This window comes from Mauremys reevesii, linkage group 2 (genome assembly GCF_016161935.1).
Source record: "Mauremys reevesii isolate NIE-2019 linkage group 2, ASM1616193v1, whole genome shotgun sequence".
NCBI lineage: Eukaryota > Metazoa > Chordata > Testudines > Geoemydidae > Mauremys > Mauremys reevesii.
Window position 1 is genome coordinate 177,248,859 of NC_052624.1, and position 17,118 is coordinate 177,265,976.

The 17,118-nt window shown below is 43.2% G+C and overlaps 1 protein-coding gene across 3 annotated transcripts in view; it reads left to right on the top strand.

Moving 5' to 3' along the window:
* Positions 1 to 7,691: 7,691 nt before the first annotated feature.
* NUP153 (nucleoporin 153) overlaps positions 7,692 to 17,118 on the top strand; it is a 66,847-nt gene continuing 57,420 nt past the window's right edge. The window contains exon 1 of one of the 3 annotated variants that reach the window (XM_039521952.1): positions 7,692 to 7,848. In XM_039521952.1, the coding sequence (XP_039377886.1) occupies positions 7,744 to 7,848 (105 nt within the window). In that variant the 5' untranslated portion in view covers positions 7,692 to 7,743. The remainder of the gene's footprint in view (positions 7,849 to 17,118) is intronic. The other 2 variants (XM_039521950.1, XM_039521953.1) reach the window with 2 other exon arrangements.

Consider the following 17,118-nt stretch of genomic DNA (forward strand, 5'->3'; position numbering starts at 1 on the left):
CCTGTCAGTGGGGAATTTCACTTCTTCACATGTAAGTAGTTGGTACACATTCTCTCTTGGGCTTGCAAAATCCAAATGGTCTCCTTGTTTCCATAACTTTCTAATTTTTACTTTGGAACTGACACCATGCTATAGAATGGCTATAGCTAGAGTGAACACTACATCTAGTACCAAATAAATATAGATGTGAAGATATTCTGAAGATAGTGTTGGCTCAATTAGCTAGCAACCATCAGTCTTAGGGTCTCCCACACTTGGGAATGGAGCATTCATTCCCATGGCTCTCCTGCAGCCTCCTGACACTGAAGAATTGCAGCTGGTCTGCCACTTGCTCCATTACTGTTTCAGTTTTTTAATAAACTGATTAAAACTATTTAGAGGCATCCTTAACTTCTGCAATGATGTGCAGATGGGGCAGTTGGCATCTGGCACTTCTGTCCTCCTATTTAATATGTCTATCAGCAGTCCACTTCTATTTGCATAGTGTCCAAAGGTTCAAGGAAACCTTTGAAAATATCCTTGTCATCTGACATTTACTTATGTTCAGAGAGCCCAATATATATCGTATCCTTATAATCCTACTGTGACAACTCATTCTTCTGTACCTTGCTTTCCTCGCTGCATTTCTTTTTTCTGGCCCTTTGTCATGCAAATAAGTTGTACCAACTCAGATTTCTGTTAATTTTAGTTAGGGTTCTTTACATTCAAACTCTGTGCCAAGTTCAGTTGTAACATGCAACGGGAGGGGGGTGTACATTACATTTTAGTAAAAGGTTATACAGAGACTCCATCTGGACTTAAATGTTCTCATATTCACACCTTGTGTGTTGTGGGGAGCTGGAAGAAGATGTGTATGTTCCTCCATTTCTTTCAGTTGGACTCTGAATTGGAGGAGTCCAGTTGAAAGACTTCACTACCTATATATAGGACTTTAATCCTTAAGGACAATTAAGTATGTTGCAGATACAGGGATCCCTTCACTGTGTGTATAGTTTGAGCCTGAGACTGAAGAATAAAGTTCTGAAGGAGCCATGTGAACAGAAACTACTGTCATTACTGATTTTGTGGGTTTATTTTTTTTTTTTTGATTTTTTTTTTTTTTTTTGCCAGTAGTAAGGCTATGGAAGATGCCATAGTCTTTTAATTATCACAGGTAATCAGGACCTCACTTTCACATCTGATCTGGCACCAGCAATATGACATGCTTGTTTTAGGTTGGTGGGAAGGTCATCATTCTAGCTTGTTTAGTCTCTATTATGATTCATAACGTAAGTGAGGTTTGTAAACCATGTACTGTATCATTACACATTTTTAATAACTGATAAATACAATGGCTGTTGAATCAATGATTTTCTTTTTAATAATGCCAACACCTAATCATTGATAGTTAATCCCTTGTACTATAGCCAATGGTGAATTTGGTTCTGAAGTGCAGGGGGCTTAAATTTAGTGTTATGATTTGATTTGTATCAAATTGAAGCTCTGAATCTTTAGTTTTCTGATAATTTGTTAAAAAATAAAGTGACCTGAACAAAATCTGTGAGGGCTGCCTAAATGGCAAGCAATGGGCCAATTGCATAACCAGAAGGGGTTCAACTAGGTTTCCCTCCTTTAAGGGGCTGACTGGTGGTAGTTTGCAGACTTCACTTATTGTGCTGTTTCTGTACAGACCAATAGTAGCAGATGAGAAGAACAGGCTGCTGAAGAATGCAACAGTAACACAATGAGTGCACAGTCCACCCACAGTGCTGTGTCTCCATCTTTCCCCTCAGCTACTCTGTGTGCCCTATGCTGCTATTGGCTTTTCTGAGTGTTGACCAGAAATTTCTACTTCTGTTGCTTTATCTCTTACCTGCTGCTGGATGCTCGCCCAGCCCTGTCTCTGTTAGGCAGATAGGCATCTTCCAGCATAAATTCTCTCAGAGACCTGTTAAGCTGTGAGAGTGGAACATGACCCATAATGCAAAGAGCCTCCTGTATGGCAGGGGGCGCAGCAACATCACCAGGTACTTTCCTCCCTGCTATTAAGAGCTCCCGTGAAGAGCTTGCCCAGTCAGTCCATAGTGTGAAGTGACCAGCTTTGCATCCAGGCCTACAGTTTGGGAACCCCTTGAAGGAGGAACTGGTGGTCTGGAGGGAGAGTTGATGGATGTGTGTGGGGAGGAGAAGGGAGAGTAATTGATGGACTCAAGGGGAACTGAGGGGTGTGTGTGTGTGTGTGTGTGTGTGGAGGGCGGGGGGAGTGATGTATGTGTAGGCCCCTTGAAGCTTGATAGAGAAGGTTTGGTAAGGACTTCAGTTTCCAGAGCTGCAAAGGTCTTGAACTCACTTTATTGGTATTTGTCTGTCGTGTTGAACTCTATAGAGTGTGTGGCTTGAATTGTGTACATTGGTAGCAGTGACCCCTACACCTCTGACATGTAAGCTGCCTAATCTGGGGTCCAACTTCTGTGAGGTTTGTAAGCCCCAGATACAGTAGCCATGTGTCATTACTAAACCCTGGTACAATTGTGCCCTGCAGTCCGCCTGCCCATGCAGGATTCTCACTTGGGGCCAATGCCCCCAGTGTGAGTCACGTGGTCCAGGGCTTCCCAAATTGTGGGCTGTGGGCTACAACACAATCCCAAGTGGTCCACTGGCAAAACTGCATTCCCCAATCAAGTCAGGGGCAGAGACTGGGGGAGGCTTGTAGGGGCATTGCGCCCCCCCCCAAACTGCATCTTTTCATTCCCCTCCCAACCCTGGCCCCTCAGCGCAGCTCCAGAACACACAGCCGCATCCAGTTGCCCTGCCTGACAGTCTGTGCAGGGAAGGCATACAGGGCTGCACTCAAGGGCTGGAGTCAGCAAGGGGCTGAAAATTGAAGATGAGATTTGGTTGAGCCTCACTAAGGTGTGTCCCCAACTGGAAAAACTGTACAAGGAGAAGCAGGCACTTCTATCCCATTAAGAAGACTCCTGGTCTGTAAGTTATTTTATATTTTTATTTACAATAGTTGATTGTTTTCTAATTAGCAGAGATTAGGGTTGAGTCTTTACTCACAAAGCACAAAAATTCAGATTTTACACTAAAAAAAATTGAAAATGTAATATAGTGTTCAAAGTTGGACAACTATTTTGTTTTAAAATCAACAAATAACATGGTTTGGTTTTAACAGGATTGTTTACAAAAATTGTTTTGCTTATTTCCAGTTTTATACCAAATTGAGTTTTCCCTGTTTGAATACCACACTTTGCTCTCAAAATTTTTTTAACGTGTAGTTTTACTATAACTGTTGGGTTTCAAAGATTTGTAAGTATTTCTTTGAGTGCATATTGCTAGGGCATACAATCATTTACGTTAAAATTAAAAGGAAATATACATTGTTTATTTGCTGTGACATGTATATGTAAGTAATCATTAAAATTAATAATTTTCCTCAAAGTGTTAATAGTGGGCCACAGTGCCTATTGCAGCTGTACAGGTGGGCATCAGGGAAAAAAGTTTGGGAACCCTTGACGTAGTCAACCTGGTCTAAGGTCTGAAGAATATTTTGCCCCTCTCAGACTCGACCCTTTACCTCACAGGACTCCGCATTCCATCCACTGCCAGAGAAGGGAGTATCCTGGCCCCAGAGGGACCATTGGTTCTGTGGTTCCCTCTCCCGCATTGCAGCCCTGCCAGAGGCTTGGTGGTGGTGGTCCTCTCCCTGTTACCCAGTCAGCCATGCTCATTCCCTGGGCCAGGAGGCCTTGGCTCTGGGGGTCTGAGATGATTTGTTGTTTACTCTGGCTCTCCAGGCCTTGAGTGCCGCTGCTCCACCTTTTCCATTCTGTGAGTCACAAACTGGCTGTAAAACTGTCCTGTGCCTCTTGGGTTGGAGAGAGGGGCTGGGGCTGCTGTGAGGGTGTGTTCCCAGGTGGCGTGAGGATGAGGCTAAGGCTGTTTTGGGTTGGGGCTTCTCTAGAATGTATCTTTCCCCTGTCTCACCCCCATGTTCAGCACTCGGCTCCAGGATAGGGAAGTACCACTTCAAGAGCCCGTGAACCCATTGCCCCAGAGCCCCTAATAAACTATGTAGGGTCCCCTGCCCTGGAACTGAGAACATGGTGGGAAGAGGGAGCTTTGGGACTGGGTAGTGGGCAGAGTCAGGTGGAGGCAGGAGGAAGGGAGCAAGCAGTTCCTTCATAAAGGTTGCAGCTTCCGCAGATGCACATAGTTAATATCAAGGCACCTACACCACGAGCTTCTAGAGGGCGGTGCCCATTGGGCCATTTGACCCTCTCTCCCATTCTCTTGCAGTGACCCCAACCACCCTTCCTTTCCTTCCCAAGAGCAGTGCTAGGCACTGTATAAACACATTGTCAGAGACAATCCTTGCTCCCCAAATTATTTTATTTTATTATGTATTAACTTATACTAGCACTCACTAAGGGCTTGATTAAGGAGAAATGCTATAACATAACTTTGTAGTTGCTCCAACCACCTGCGCAGCTGTCCCTCCCTCAAGAATTCTGAATCTAAGTAGTGGATGTAAGATTTTATCTCAAGCAGATTGCTGATCCCTGCTGTTGAGTGTCCATCCTGGGGCTGAAACAGTCCCAGTTCTCATTTAGGTTTATAAAGCAGCTATACAAAGTATTTAACTAGTAGCTTCTGTCACTTCCCCCTTGGTATCTTGGATTTGGCCTTACCATCCAATCTGCAAGCTGGGACCAAGGACTGGTCTGATCATGCTCAAACTGGGATTTACTGATGCAAAAGAGTTACAGGCTTCTGCAATCTCCCACCCCAAGCTGGAGGAAGAAAAAACAGGATCTCTGGATCTAGAAGTAGAGCACAGACACCTGTGGCCCACCATCCTGTCTGAGGAAGGAACAGATGATCAGTTCCTCCATGGAGGCTAGTGGAAAAAGTCTCACCAAAATTTCTACTCCTTGTTCAGAAGTCTATTGGTGTCCTGCAAATAGTGAATGAGACCCCATAAGTGGTTGGGGGTGAGTGGATTTTGGAAGGTTAAAGACTTGGGGGTAGGTTGGAGCCAGATGGATAGGGGAGGAGGATAGAGACTGAATAATTTAGGAAGGAGAAGGGTAATTGGGAAGAAGGACTTGATGCAGGGAAGGAGATGATATGTAGTGGGAGAAGGGAGAGATCACTGCTCTACAAAAGAGATGGGGAGGTGCATAAGTCCCTAAATGTTGGTGTCCAAGTTAGAAAATGTTGATGTAGCACAAAGTTTTTGTCAACTTGATTTTATACTTGTGCATGACAGTCTGGGGCTGTGGGAACTCATAATGGGCATGCTTGGTGCATGCCACAGGCAAACTCCTGTAGTATTTCCACTGTTTCTGTGGAGTCTGCTAACAAACAATGAACAACTCTTCCCACTGTCCCACACAACCCTGCCTCAGTCTCCCTCACTTGGCTTCTTGTCCCATTCTCTTCAGCTCATTCTAGTCTACCAGCACTGCCTCTAATAAGGGTTACATGATTTACATCGTATTCTTCCTGTCAGGACTTTCCATGCCATTACTCCTGACTTAATTTTATTTTCATCCAAATTTATTTAAAGCCTGTCGCTCCCTGATTGATTTTCTTTCAGCAGTTTTGAAGGGCTGCTTTTCATTGACTCCTGCAGTGTGTTCATTGTTTCTGTGAAGTCTGCAGGCTGGGACAATAATGAACAACTTTGCCCATTTTGTTTTAACAGGGCATCCATTGGTCTTTCAGCCTCAACTAAACAGTGTTCTCAGTTTCTGAGGTAGCCAAGTTAGAATTCTGACTCTTTGGTATCTTCTCAGATGAACCTTCTGGGTAATTTTGGGCTTAGTCCTGGGATCCACCTGTTGGCTATAAACCACTTCATTTATTCTTGTCAATACCATACAGAATCCCTCCCAAGGTTAATCGGTTTTAGGGCTCCTATCCTTCCTTCCACTAAGAATGTGGAATCAGATTATGTCCCCCCCCCCCCAAAAAAAAACCTTTCCCCATATGAACTTAATGGTTGAAGTCTTTTTTCATTTTCAAAGGGTTTCAAATTTTCCCAAGGAAATATGTGCCTTTTCAGTTTGGGTCTGTGGAATATCTATATAGTTCAAATGATCCAAATTCCTTTGCTACTTCCCAGAAACTCTACAGGAGATTTCCTGGGGTCCTTAGTTTGTCCAAACATGAGGGTGTACTGGGATTCATTTTGTACTTTAAATGGCTGCTGTTTATAGGCCATCAAAATAATGAGATATGCTAGTTACAGTGTGTTTGATGCTGTTCTGAAAAGGTAGCCTGCTTAACCTTTTTTGACCCATTCCACCTTCCCAAACAATTGTGGTGTGCGTCATAGATTCCTAAAATCTCATAAACGTGTTGAAATACTTTTGATTCAAATGTTTTCCCTTTATCTGTGTGCCAATCACCTAGAACCCTAAATCTGGTGAAGAATTAGTTCAGTAAAACTTCAGTGACTGGGTGACCCTTTTTGTTCCTTACTGAGATTCAGGCCATTTTGTAAAGAAGTATGTGAACTGCTCTTCATAATGAGGAAGAATAAATAGGCATGTAACAAATGATTGACTGTGTCTTTTCCAGGGATCAATGAAGGCAATTTGTGGGGGAACATCTCTCTAAAACTATCTGGAAGGGCATTTTTATATTTTACCGCATACGTGACATTATATAAATATAATGGGTCAGGTCATTATCTATAAATCAGCATCACTTCATTGGCTTGTTTCAAGCAGCTAAGATTTGGCCCTTTTTGGTGTGTTTGTTTGCATTAACACTTATGTAAGTGCCGTGACTAAATTTTTGCTAGACATGTTGTTGGTCTAACTTTACCTAGAAATTGTTCTGACTCTTGTGCGTCACTTACAAATCATCTATAAAGGACTTATCTCCACTGGCACATCATGTGCTTGCCCATGCTCATTGCTTTTCCCTGCACCCCAAAACAACAACTCCATCCCTCTCCTTGCACTGTAGCCTTTCATAACAGCCAACCACAATCTGGCCCACAGTAATTGGTTTGTGGACCAAAGCAGTTATGGACCTAGGGGCAGATGTTCCTTTTCTTTACCACATTTTCTGATTATATTGATTCAAATCTTTTTGATCGCTGCAGCGTGGAAATCATCCACCAGAGTATGTGTTTGCATAACCTGAACTTACACAGCAGCATTGCCCCCCTGAAGCCTCCAAAAAACGCTAAATAAACCATGCGATAGCTTTAAACAATCTCACGAGGGTGGGGTTCTGCGTATTTGCCTGTGCGGAGTTTTTGCTCAATGCAGGCTGCGATTGGAGCTTGGGAAAAAACACCCCAGGCCAGAACCTGGCTCGCTCTCTACCTCCCCTTCCCCCAGCGCCAGCGCCTGCCACTGCCCGAAACTACACTTCCCATGAGCGTTTGAGGGGGGGGGGGAAGCACTGGCTCCTGGGTAAGACGCAGCAGGATGACGCATCCCGTTGTGCGCGAGTTAGTGACGCATCCTGCCCGGGCGGGCGCTGTGTGGTTGGTCGGACGGGGGGGAGGGGTGCACGGAGTCGGCCGCGGCGCGGGCGGGACGGAGCCGGCAGCCAGCAGCAAGCGCGTGAGGCCCCGGAGTCCGCGAGACAGGCCTTGCGGCGCGTGGCGGGGGCATCTCCATAGTGACAGTGACAGCACAGAGGGGAGGAGGGAGCGCGCGGCGCGGCCAGGCCGCGGGGGGAAGGGGGAGCCAGCGGGGGCCGGGCCCGCTCTGCGCCGGGGGGCCGGATCCCAGCATGGCCTCGGGCGGGGGAGGCGGCGGCGGCGGCAGCGGAGGGGGGAAGATCCGGACCCGGCGGTACCACCTGGGCGCCTCGAAGCCCTACCCGAGAAACAAGCAGGTGAGAGGCCGGGGATGGGCCGCGCCGCGCCGCGCCGCTCTGCTCTGCCAGGCCGGGGGCTCTGACTCACGGGGGCCCGCGGGGACTGGGAGCCGCCGGGCCGGGCGGAGGATCCCCGGCCTATCCAGGCCCCGCGGGCTGGGGACCCACGTGGAGCCCGGGGGTGGCGGGGGATCGGGCGGCCCGAGCTGCGGGAGGGCGCTGGGGGCGTGTGAGGAGCCACGGCCCGGGGTGGGGACAAGGGAAGCTGGGGTGTCTCCTGCGGGGCTGGCGGTGCGTGCGGGGGAGGCTTTCTCGTACGCTGGGGCCGGTGTGCATGTGTGGGGGTTTCCTCTCGGGCAGCGGGGAGGGGTTTGGGATTTCCCTCTGGGAGCGAAGGGGGGGCGGGAGTTAGGGATTTCCTGCCTTTTTTTCGGTGAAGCTGGGAGGGGTCACTGGAGGGAAGAGGAAACGTGATTAGCAGTTGGTGCCATGTGTGAATTAACCCCGTCTCAGTTTGCTTCAAACAGCTTTGACGGGGCGGGAACGGGGGAAAGAAAAGCGTTGGAAGGAAAAATCTGGAGAGCGTTTCCTGTCACACAGACGAGCTGATGTAGGGTGCAGATTTTCCCAGGATGTAAACTTTGACTCTGCCCATGGTGTAATATCCCTGGGCCGGTTTAGCTCCACTCTTGATACAATCTTCTTTCCTATACTGCCCAACTTACTGGTTGCTTCCCAACTCAGATTGCCAAAAGATAATTATATATCAACAGTAATGATTTGGGTTCACTTTTGGGCAAACGTTATACACAATCAGGATAAACCTCTAGAATGACATTATCTTAAATAGATGTTTAGTTAGCATACAGTGAATTTTGAGATTTGAATGTCTTTAAGATCAAACTAGCCAAAATTTTAATTGTTATGTACAAGTTTCAAAACATGTTACAAACCACGATGCAGTTAGTTGTCCTTGTGATAACTTCAGTAGGCAAATAGTTCATGCTCTTTAACCCCTCACATAAATGTTTCTGGAACTTCATTCTGTGTATATCTGTTGCTAGCACATATTGGGTGCTAATACAGTATAAGTAATAACAATATTAAAAAAACCTGTTTTAATTGTTTTTTAAATCTTGCTGAAGTGGTGGATAAATAACAAAATAACTTGTTTATATATTACAGCACTTGACACTGCTGGGCATTTATAGATAAAAATCCAGAAACTAGGTGGGATGGCTGGTGGACAGGCAAATTATTATTAGTGTGTGCGTTTCTAGGAGTTTTAGGGTACTCGGATACCTATGTACTATACAGATCTCATCTGTGTGGGTATATATGTATGCATACATTTGGGAATGTGTTTATGTAAATCGTTGAACTAGGTTAATACAAATTCAGTTATGTTCTGTTTGTATATAAAGTGAAGGACTATCCAACATAAATCTCATAATATACTGCTTCTCAGAATAATAGAAAGGAATTGTAATTTTTCTACAGCCTTAAGTATACATATACAATTGCATAACACTGTTCTGCATCTGTTCCTGAAACTCTAGGACAGGGTTCTCAAACTGGTGGTTAGGAGGTTATTACATGGAGGCTGACAGCTCGCGACCCCTCACCCCAAACCCCACTTCACCTCCAGCATTTATAATGGTGTTAATTAAAAACACTTTTTTGTATATTTTATATGGGGGGGTTGCACTCTGTAGCTTGCTATGTGAAAGGGGTCACCAGTACAAAAGTTTGAGAACCACTGCTCTACGAGATAGTAGTTTAATGACATCTAAACAGTAAAAATGAGTTTCTTCATCTCTAAGTGTAGTATTGAAACATCTGTGTAAAAGCTAAAGAATTATTGAAGTAGCAAGTAATGAATGTGTTGATCACTGCTAGTTGAGGAGTGACTTTGAAGGAAATGTATGGAAAGCTTTAGATAGTAATTATGGACCTAATCCTCTAGTCTAAATGGACCAGTTGTGTTGTCTTTGTATATTCCCAATGGGTTCATTTGGATAAGTGCTGAAGTAAGCATGTGTTTGGGAATATTTGGAGGATCAGGCCCTAAGAATAGATACTTGAATGTACTGGTCAAACTTACAGATGTAACATGGTGTAATAAGAAAAATGCTTTCTTTACTGTAATGCTTTAAAACTCATTTTTTCAGGCAGAAATTATAAAGCCTGAAAGCACAATTCTTTGTTTTTTCCCCTTGGGTAAATCAATTTTTACTGGGCAGGCTTTTTAAAGCCTGCCACCAACCTGTATGTTCACTTTAAGGTTCAGACTAGTGGTTTTAATCTTGGGGATACGTCATCTGTAGTTTCAAGGATTTGTCTACTTTTTTGTGCACTGGTGTAAAAAGTGACTTGCACTGGCTTACCCGTGTTTGAAACCTGGGTAAGCTGCACCAGTGTAGTATGTCTTCACAAAGGGTTTGCACTAGTGCAACTACATTGATGTAGCTTTAGCAGGGGGTGGGCAAACTTTTTGGCCTGAGGGCCACATCTGGGTATGGAAATTGTATGGCGGGCCATGAATGCTCATGAAATTGGAGGTTGGGGTGCGGGAGGGGGTGAGGGCTCCAAATGGGGGTGCAGGCTCTGGGGTGGGGAGTTGGGGGTGTAGGAGGGTACTCTGGGCTGGGATCGAGGGGTTTGGAGGGTGGGAGGGGGATCAGGGCTGGGGCATGGGGAAGGGGTCTGGGGTATAGGTTCCAGGCGTCGCTTACCTCAAGCAGCTCTCAGAAGCAGCAATATGTCCCCCCTCTGGCCCCATCCACAGGCACCGCCCCTGTAGCTTCCATTGGCCGCAGTTCCTGGCCAGTGAGGGCAGCATGTGGAGCCCCCTGTCTGACCCTACGTATAGGAACCAGAGGGGGGACATGCTGCCGCTTTCAGGAGCCGCGCGGAGCAGGGCAAGCCCTGGACCCCGCTCCCCGGCTGGAGCAGGGCAAGCCCTGGACCCCGCTCCCCAGCAGGAGCCTGAGGGCCGGATTAAAATGTCTGGAGAGCCGGATAGTTTGCCCACCCCGAGCTATAGTATTGCAGCCCCCTCCCAAGTCCTGGTCATGCAAGCTTTGAGCTTGTGGAACCCCACTGAAGTCAGTGAGGCTTGATGCCTGGGTCTGCGTGTACAGAGCAGTTGCTCTTTCAGACCTAATCCTGCATGTACCAGTGCTTTAAATCATTATTTTTTTCATGTGCACACAAACAATCCCTGATTCTAAACTGTTGGTTGTTTTGCTTCTGAGTGACATGAAATACAAGAGCCAAAAGAAATAAAAAATTGCCATATATCTGAACTTCCTGCCCTGTTCTGTGAGGAACATCTGATTGTCTGCTAATGAATCATCCTAGGAAGAAAAATGTCTGATGATTAGGCATAACTTTTTGAATTTTGCAATCAACAGTATAATTTGGTGATGTTCTGTAAATGAGACAGAGATTTTTTAGTTTAAGAATAATGTTCATTTGAGTATTTTGTGTGTCTGTCTCTACATGCTTTAGTTCAGTAGTAGGCTGGTGTAAGAAACTGGTTTTAAAAGTTTGTCTTTTCTTTCAAGAATTGGGATGTAGTTCATTTCAACTCATGTTTTATCTCTGGTACCATCTGTACGTAAGTGGCAACCATGTTATCAAGAACAGTGTAACTATGATTCTTGTTAGCAGGTATTAACAGAGTTTCTGCCATCAGCATAAAAAATTACTCCTACTCTACAGGGGCCTATCTACACTGAGAATTTTTAGTAGTTGTCTCACATTTAGTCTAGCAGTTGTGCCAATAAAGCTGGAAATGCCAATGTAGAGTGGGTACAGGCATTTTTACCAATTTTCATCTATTTCAACTCACTTTAAATGTAGCTTAGCATAGTTTTGTGAAACAATTTATAGCACTGTTCATTAGTGTACATTTCCCAGGGACCTTGTATTAGCATGTAGTACCAGCACAAATGTAGACAAGACTGTCGGTTCATAACAGTCCTTATTGGTATATACCTCAGTTCTGTCTCAAGGCTTAGATTCTTTCATTCCCAATGGAAGAATAAAGTTTGTAATGGAGAAAAGTCCTTTCTGAAGGAGAGAAGTAATGTTTACATCCCGCTTTTGTATCTTACGTAGTTCATCCATCAATTTAGAGCATGAGATTCTCTCAGAGTAAGAACATGCCTAAATTATTTTGTCTATATTACTCTTTCTAAAAGTGGTCTGTGGACCACGTCTGACTTACGAAAAACTGACAGATCGGTTTTTTTCCAGCTGCTGTGTCACATGAAAGACAGCTAAAAAATGATTGAATTGTTCATAATATTTTTCTGATATTGTATTAATGCATAAATATTGTGCAACTGCAAATTTTGAAAGGGAGGTATTCTGCATAGTCCTGACACAGGAGAAAAAGTGGTCCCCAGTACAGTAATTCCTCACTTAAAGTCGGCCTGGTTAACGTTGTTTCGTTGCTGATCAATTAGGGAACATGCTTGTTTAAAGTTGTGCAGTGCTCCCTTTCTAACGTCGTTTGGCAGATGCCTGCTTTGTCCAGGAAGAACAGCCCATTGCAGCTAGCTGGTGGGGGCTTGGAACCAGGGTGGACCGGCAGCCCCCCATCAGTTCCTTGCTCCCCTAAGTTCCCTGTGCAGCAGCTGCCCAGCAGGCTAGCAGTTGCAGCTGTCCCTCCCCCCACTGCCATGTGCTGCTCCTGCCCTCTGCCTTGGAGCTGCTCCCCGAGACTCTTGCTTGCTGTGTGTGGGGGAGTGGAGGAAGAGGGGGGCTAATGTCAGGGTGTCCCTCTCCCCTTTGATCCTGCACCCCACTTACCCCATCTTCCATAGAGTAGGGGGGACACGCGACAGGGTTCAGGACAGAGGGAGCTTGCTGGCAGCAGCAGCTGAGGTCTCAGCAAGCTGATCTAATTAACAAGACAGTGTACTTAAAGGTGAAATGCGCATCTCTTTCTCACACACAGTGTGTGTCTCTGTCTGCGATGCTCTCTCCCCTCCCTCCATTCCTGCTGCCTTGTACAGTAGAGTGTGAGAGTTAACCCTTGAGGGCTCAGCCAATTGCTAGTTCATCATTTAGCCGTAAGGCATTCCCTGGAAAATATCCCACCCTCTGACTCTTCCACCTCAACCAAGCTTCCCAATCATCATCGCTGTGTACCAGTATTAAATTGTTTGTTTAAAACTTACACTGTGTGTGTGTATATATAATATAGTCTTTTGTCTGTTTAAAAAAAATTCCCTGGAACCTAACCCCCTCATTTACATTAATTCTTATGGGGAAATTGGATTCACTTAACATTGTTTTGCTTAAAGTTGCATTTTTCAGGAACGTAACTACAACGTTAAGTGAGGAGTTACTGTATAATCTTTCTGTTAATACATGATCTGCTATGAAATGTTGAGAATCCCTGGTTTCTAATAATTTACATTTTGTATTATACACCCCTGTGGTCACTGGTGCTATAGAAGTAATAATTATGCTGGGTATTCCAAAATGCCACTTTGCAGAAACTAAATTTTTTTTAATTTTGACTCATTAGAACAGAACTTTAGAATTATTCCTCAGTTTGTCCACTCTTTCTGTATTTAGTCTCAAATCTGATTCTTTTCAAGAATAGCCATGAAAAATTTGGACAGCTTTCATGCGTTGCCATCAGATATATCTCAATCCGTCCTGTTGTCTGGGCATTCACCAGATTGAGTGGTTTATTTCTTTATGACACTTCAAATATCTGCCATTTCTTCTTTATCCCATTGTCAAAACACTTACTGAAGGCTTGTGCACACAAAGTTGCACCGATTTAATCTAAAATGGAAACTTAAACCATTTTTTTAAATAGGTAGAAACCCCTGGGTGGATGCTCTTATTTTGGTTTTAGAGCAGTCCTTTCTGGTTCAGTTTAAGACTGTTGGGAACGGGTTTAAGATAAACTGAAATAAGCGACTCTTACACTAAAATGAAAGCTGGTTTAATTAACTGGTTTAAAAATTATTTAAAGGGTGGTCTGTGATAGAAAGTTATACTCATAGCTACTGAGCTGTGAATTTAAACCAGTATAACTCCAGGTGTGGATATTTTTATTCTGGAAAAAGTGTGTGTTCCCAGGTTTATTTAACTTAAAGCCTCTTTCTAAGTGACATAAGCTTTTATTCTGGAGTAAATGTTCACACTGGGAGTTATATCAATTTTACTATATCTGTTTAACTATACCAGTATAATTATAATTGGTAAAACTTCTGTAGACAAGCCCTAAGTTGAACCAGTGCAACTTTCCCATGTAGACAGGGCCTAACACTTCAGTATTCTCTAAACTTCACCTCTCATTTCCATATTTCTCCTGCTTACAGTGCTGCTGTTAATTGGCATAGCTATAATTAAAATATTTGTGGTAAACTTGGTATACTGTGGCTTGCATTTTTAACAAGCGTTAGCTAATATGTGTTAAAATCCTAATGTAGACAGTTGTAGTTTTAACACAGGTTAATTAGTTGAAGTAAACCCTGGAGTCCACCAAGCAGTGAATTGTTTGCTGTCAGGACTTGAACTAGTGACCTGGCAGTGAAAGGCTCTGTATCCCATTATCAGTCCCCTACTCATCCAGACCACTGAGTCTGTAAGCTGATTTAAAATAGTGGTTGAATTCTGGTGTGTGTGTGTGTGTGTGATATTTGCTTCTCCTTCCACCCTTAAATGAAAAGGTCAGTATTTTTACATGCAGTTTGAAAAGGAGATAGGCTGTTTTGTTATCTTAATTCTTTCACTTTAAAATAAGAACATAAGAAAGGCCGTACCGGGTCAGACCAAAGGTCCATCTAGCCCAGTATCTGTCTACCGACAGTGGCCAATGCCAGGTGCCCCTGAGGGAGTGAACCTAACAGGCAATGATCAAGTGATCTCTCTCCTGCCATCCATCTCCATCCTCTGACGAACAGAGGCTAGGGACACCATTCTTTACCCATCCTGGCTAATAGCCATTTATGGACTTAGCCACCATGAATTTATCCAGTCCCCTTTTAAACATTGTTATAGTCCTAGCCTTCACAACCTCCTCAAGTAAGGAGTTCCACAAGTTGACTGTGCGCTGCGTGAAGAAGAACTTCCTTTTATTTGTTTTAAACCTGCTGCCTATTCATTTCATTTGGTGACCCCTAGTTCTTGTATTATGGGAATAAGTAAATAACTTTTCCTTATCCACTTTCTCTACATCACTCATGATTTTATATACCTCTATCATGTCCCCCCTTAGTCTTCTCTTTTCCAAACTGAAGAGTCCTAGCCTCTTTAATCTTTCCTCATATGGGACCCTCTCTAAACCCCTAATCATTTTAGTTGCTCTTTTCTGAACCTTTTCTAGTGCTAGAATATCTTTTTTGAGGTGAGGAGACCACATCTGTACACAGTATTCGAAATGTGGGCGTACCATGGATTTATATAAGGGCAATAATATATTCTCAGTCTTATTCTCTATCCCCTTTTTAATGATTCCTAACATCCTGTTTGCTTTTTTGACCGCCTCTGCACACTGCGTGGACATCTTCAGAGAACTATCCACGATAACTCCAAGATCTTTTTCCTGACTCGTTGTAGCTAAATTAGCCCCCATCATGTTGTATGTATAGTTGGGGTTATTTTTTCCAATGTGCATTACTTTACATTTATCCACATTAAATTTCATTTGCCATTTTGTTGCCCAATCACTTAGTTTTGTGAGATCTTTTTGAAGTTCTTCACAATCTGCTTTGGTCTTAACTATCTTGAGCAGTTTAGTATCATCTGCAAACTTTGCCACCTCACTGTTTACCCCTTTCTCCAGATCATTTATGAATAAATTGAATAGGATTGGTCCTAGGACTGACCCTTGGGGAACACCACTAGTTACCCCTCTTCATTCTGAGAATTTACCATTAATTCCTACCCTTTGTTCCCTGTCCTTTAACCAGTTCTCAATCCATGAAAGGACCTTTCCTTTTATCCCATGACAGCTTAATTTACGTAAGAGCCTTTGGTGAGGGACCTTGTCAAAGGCTTTCTGGAAATCTATGTACACTATATCCACCGGATCCCCCTTGTCCACATGTTTGTTGATCCCTTCAAAGAACTCTAATAGATTAGTAAGACACGATTTCCCTTTACAGAAACCATGTTGACTATTGCTCAAGAGTTAATAACAAGTTACTCTAGTGTTTAAAAGCACAGAAATATATTTTTCATATTTTTAAAAATATATTGGTTGGCTCATCTCAGTTCTCCAAGTGTACTGATGGATTGGTAGCAGTAAGAGTTATAGAATACTTGAGGCTATTTTTTATGGATACACACTCCAAAATATTTGGATAAAGCACATTTTGAACTTTTTCCCCACATAAAATTTGTGATTCCTTTGAGACAAATATTAGCTCCAAGTTCTTTACAAATTATTTGCAAGCTGTTGGTTTCTTTAGTGAATCTCTCTTCAGTTTGGCTTATGCAAATTATTTGGTGGAGGCTGTCATGTTAACATTAAGATTCTTTATACAAAGGGTAGAATATATACAAATTAACATATTCCATTCATGTTTGGTTTTTTTACTGCAGCTATGCTATGCAGTTGGAGGCTGGTCTACATTGTCTTAAAAAAATTAAATCAAGTGAATTAAATTAGATGTACTTAAACTGATTTAACCCTCACTTTAAATTATTTTAACTTAATTTGCTTATTAAGGATCAAACAAGTTTAAGTATATCTGTATTAATGAGTTGCACTGTATTAACGAGATCAGTTTTTAATAGCCTTAATTAAACTGGTGCAACTTTTCTAATGTAGGCAAGTCCTGATTGCCTTCCAGTAGTACATTAAGTGACATGACTACCATCTGTGTTGGAAAATGTAGGCAATAAAGGAGCAGTGTCCTGAATCTTCACAGTAAATGATGCTACTTATTGCTTTCAGCGTGCTTACCTCATGTTAATTAAAATAAAAAAACTGCTAATGCAATCTTAAAATCACAGCTATAAATACACACACATAGGGAAATGGGGATTAACATTAGTGACATTAACTTGCCCACATTCAATATATATTTTTGATTTCCATTTTATAACCTTAACATTGCCTTAATCTATAATATTAAATTGCTGTTTCTTGTGTTTTGTGTTTTTGAGAGACACAAAATGCTTGTGACTGATTGTGTTTGCATTTAAATAGTTCCAATTTGGTTTTGATGTTCACACCTCATTGAAATTAACAGAACAGGAGAGCTGTTTTTACCATCTTTGCTGCTATTTGGCTGCAGACATCTTCCA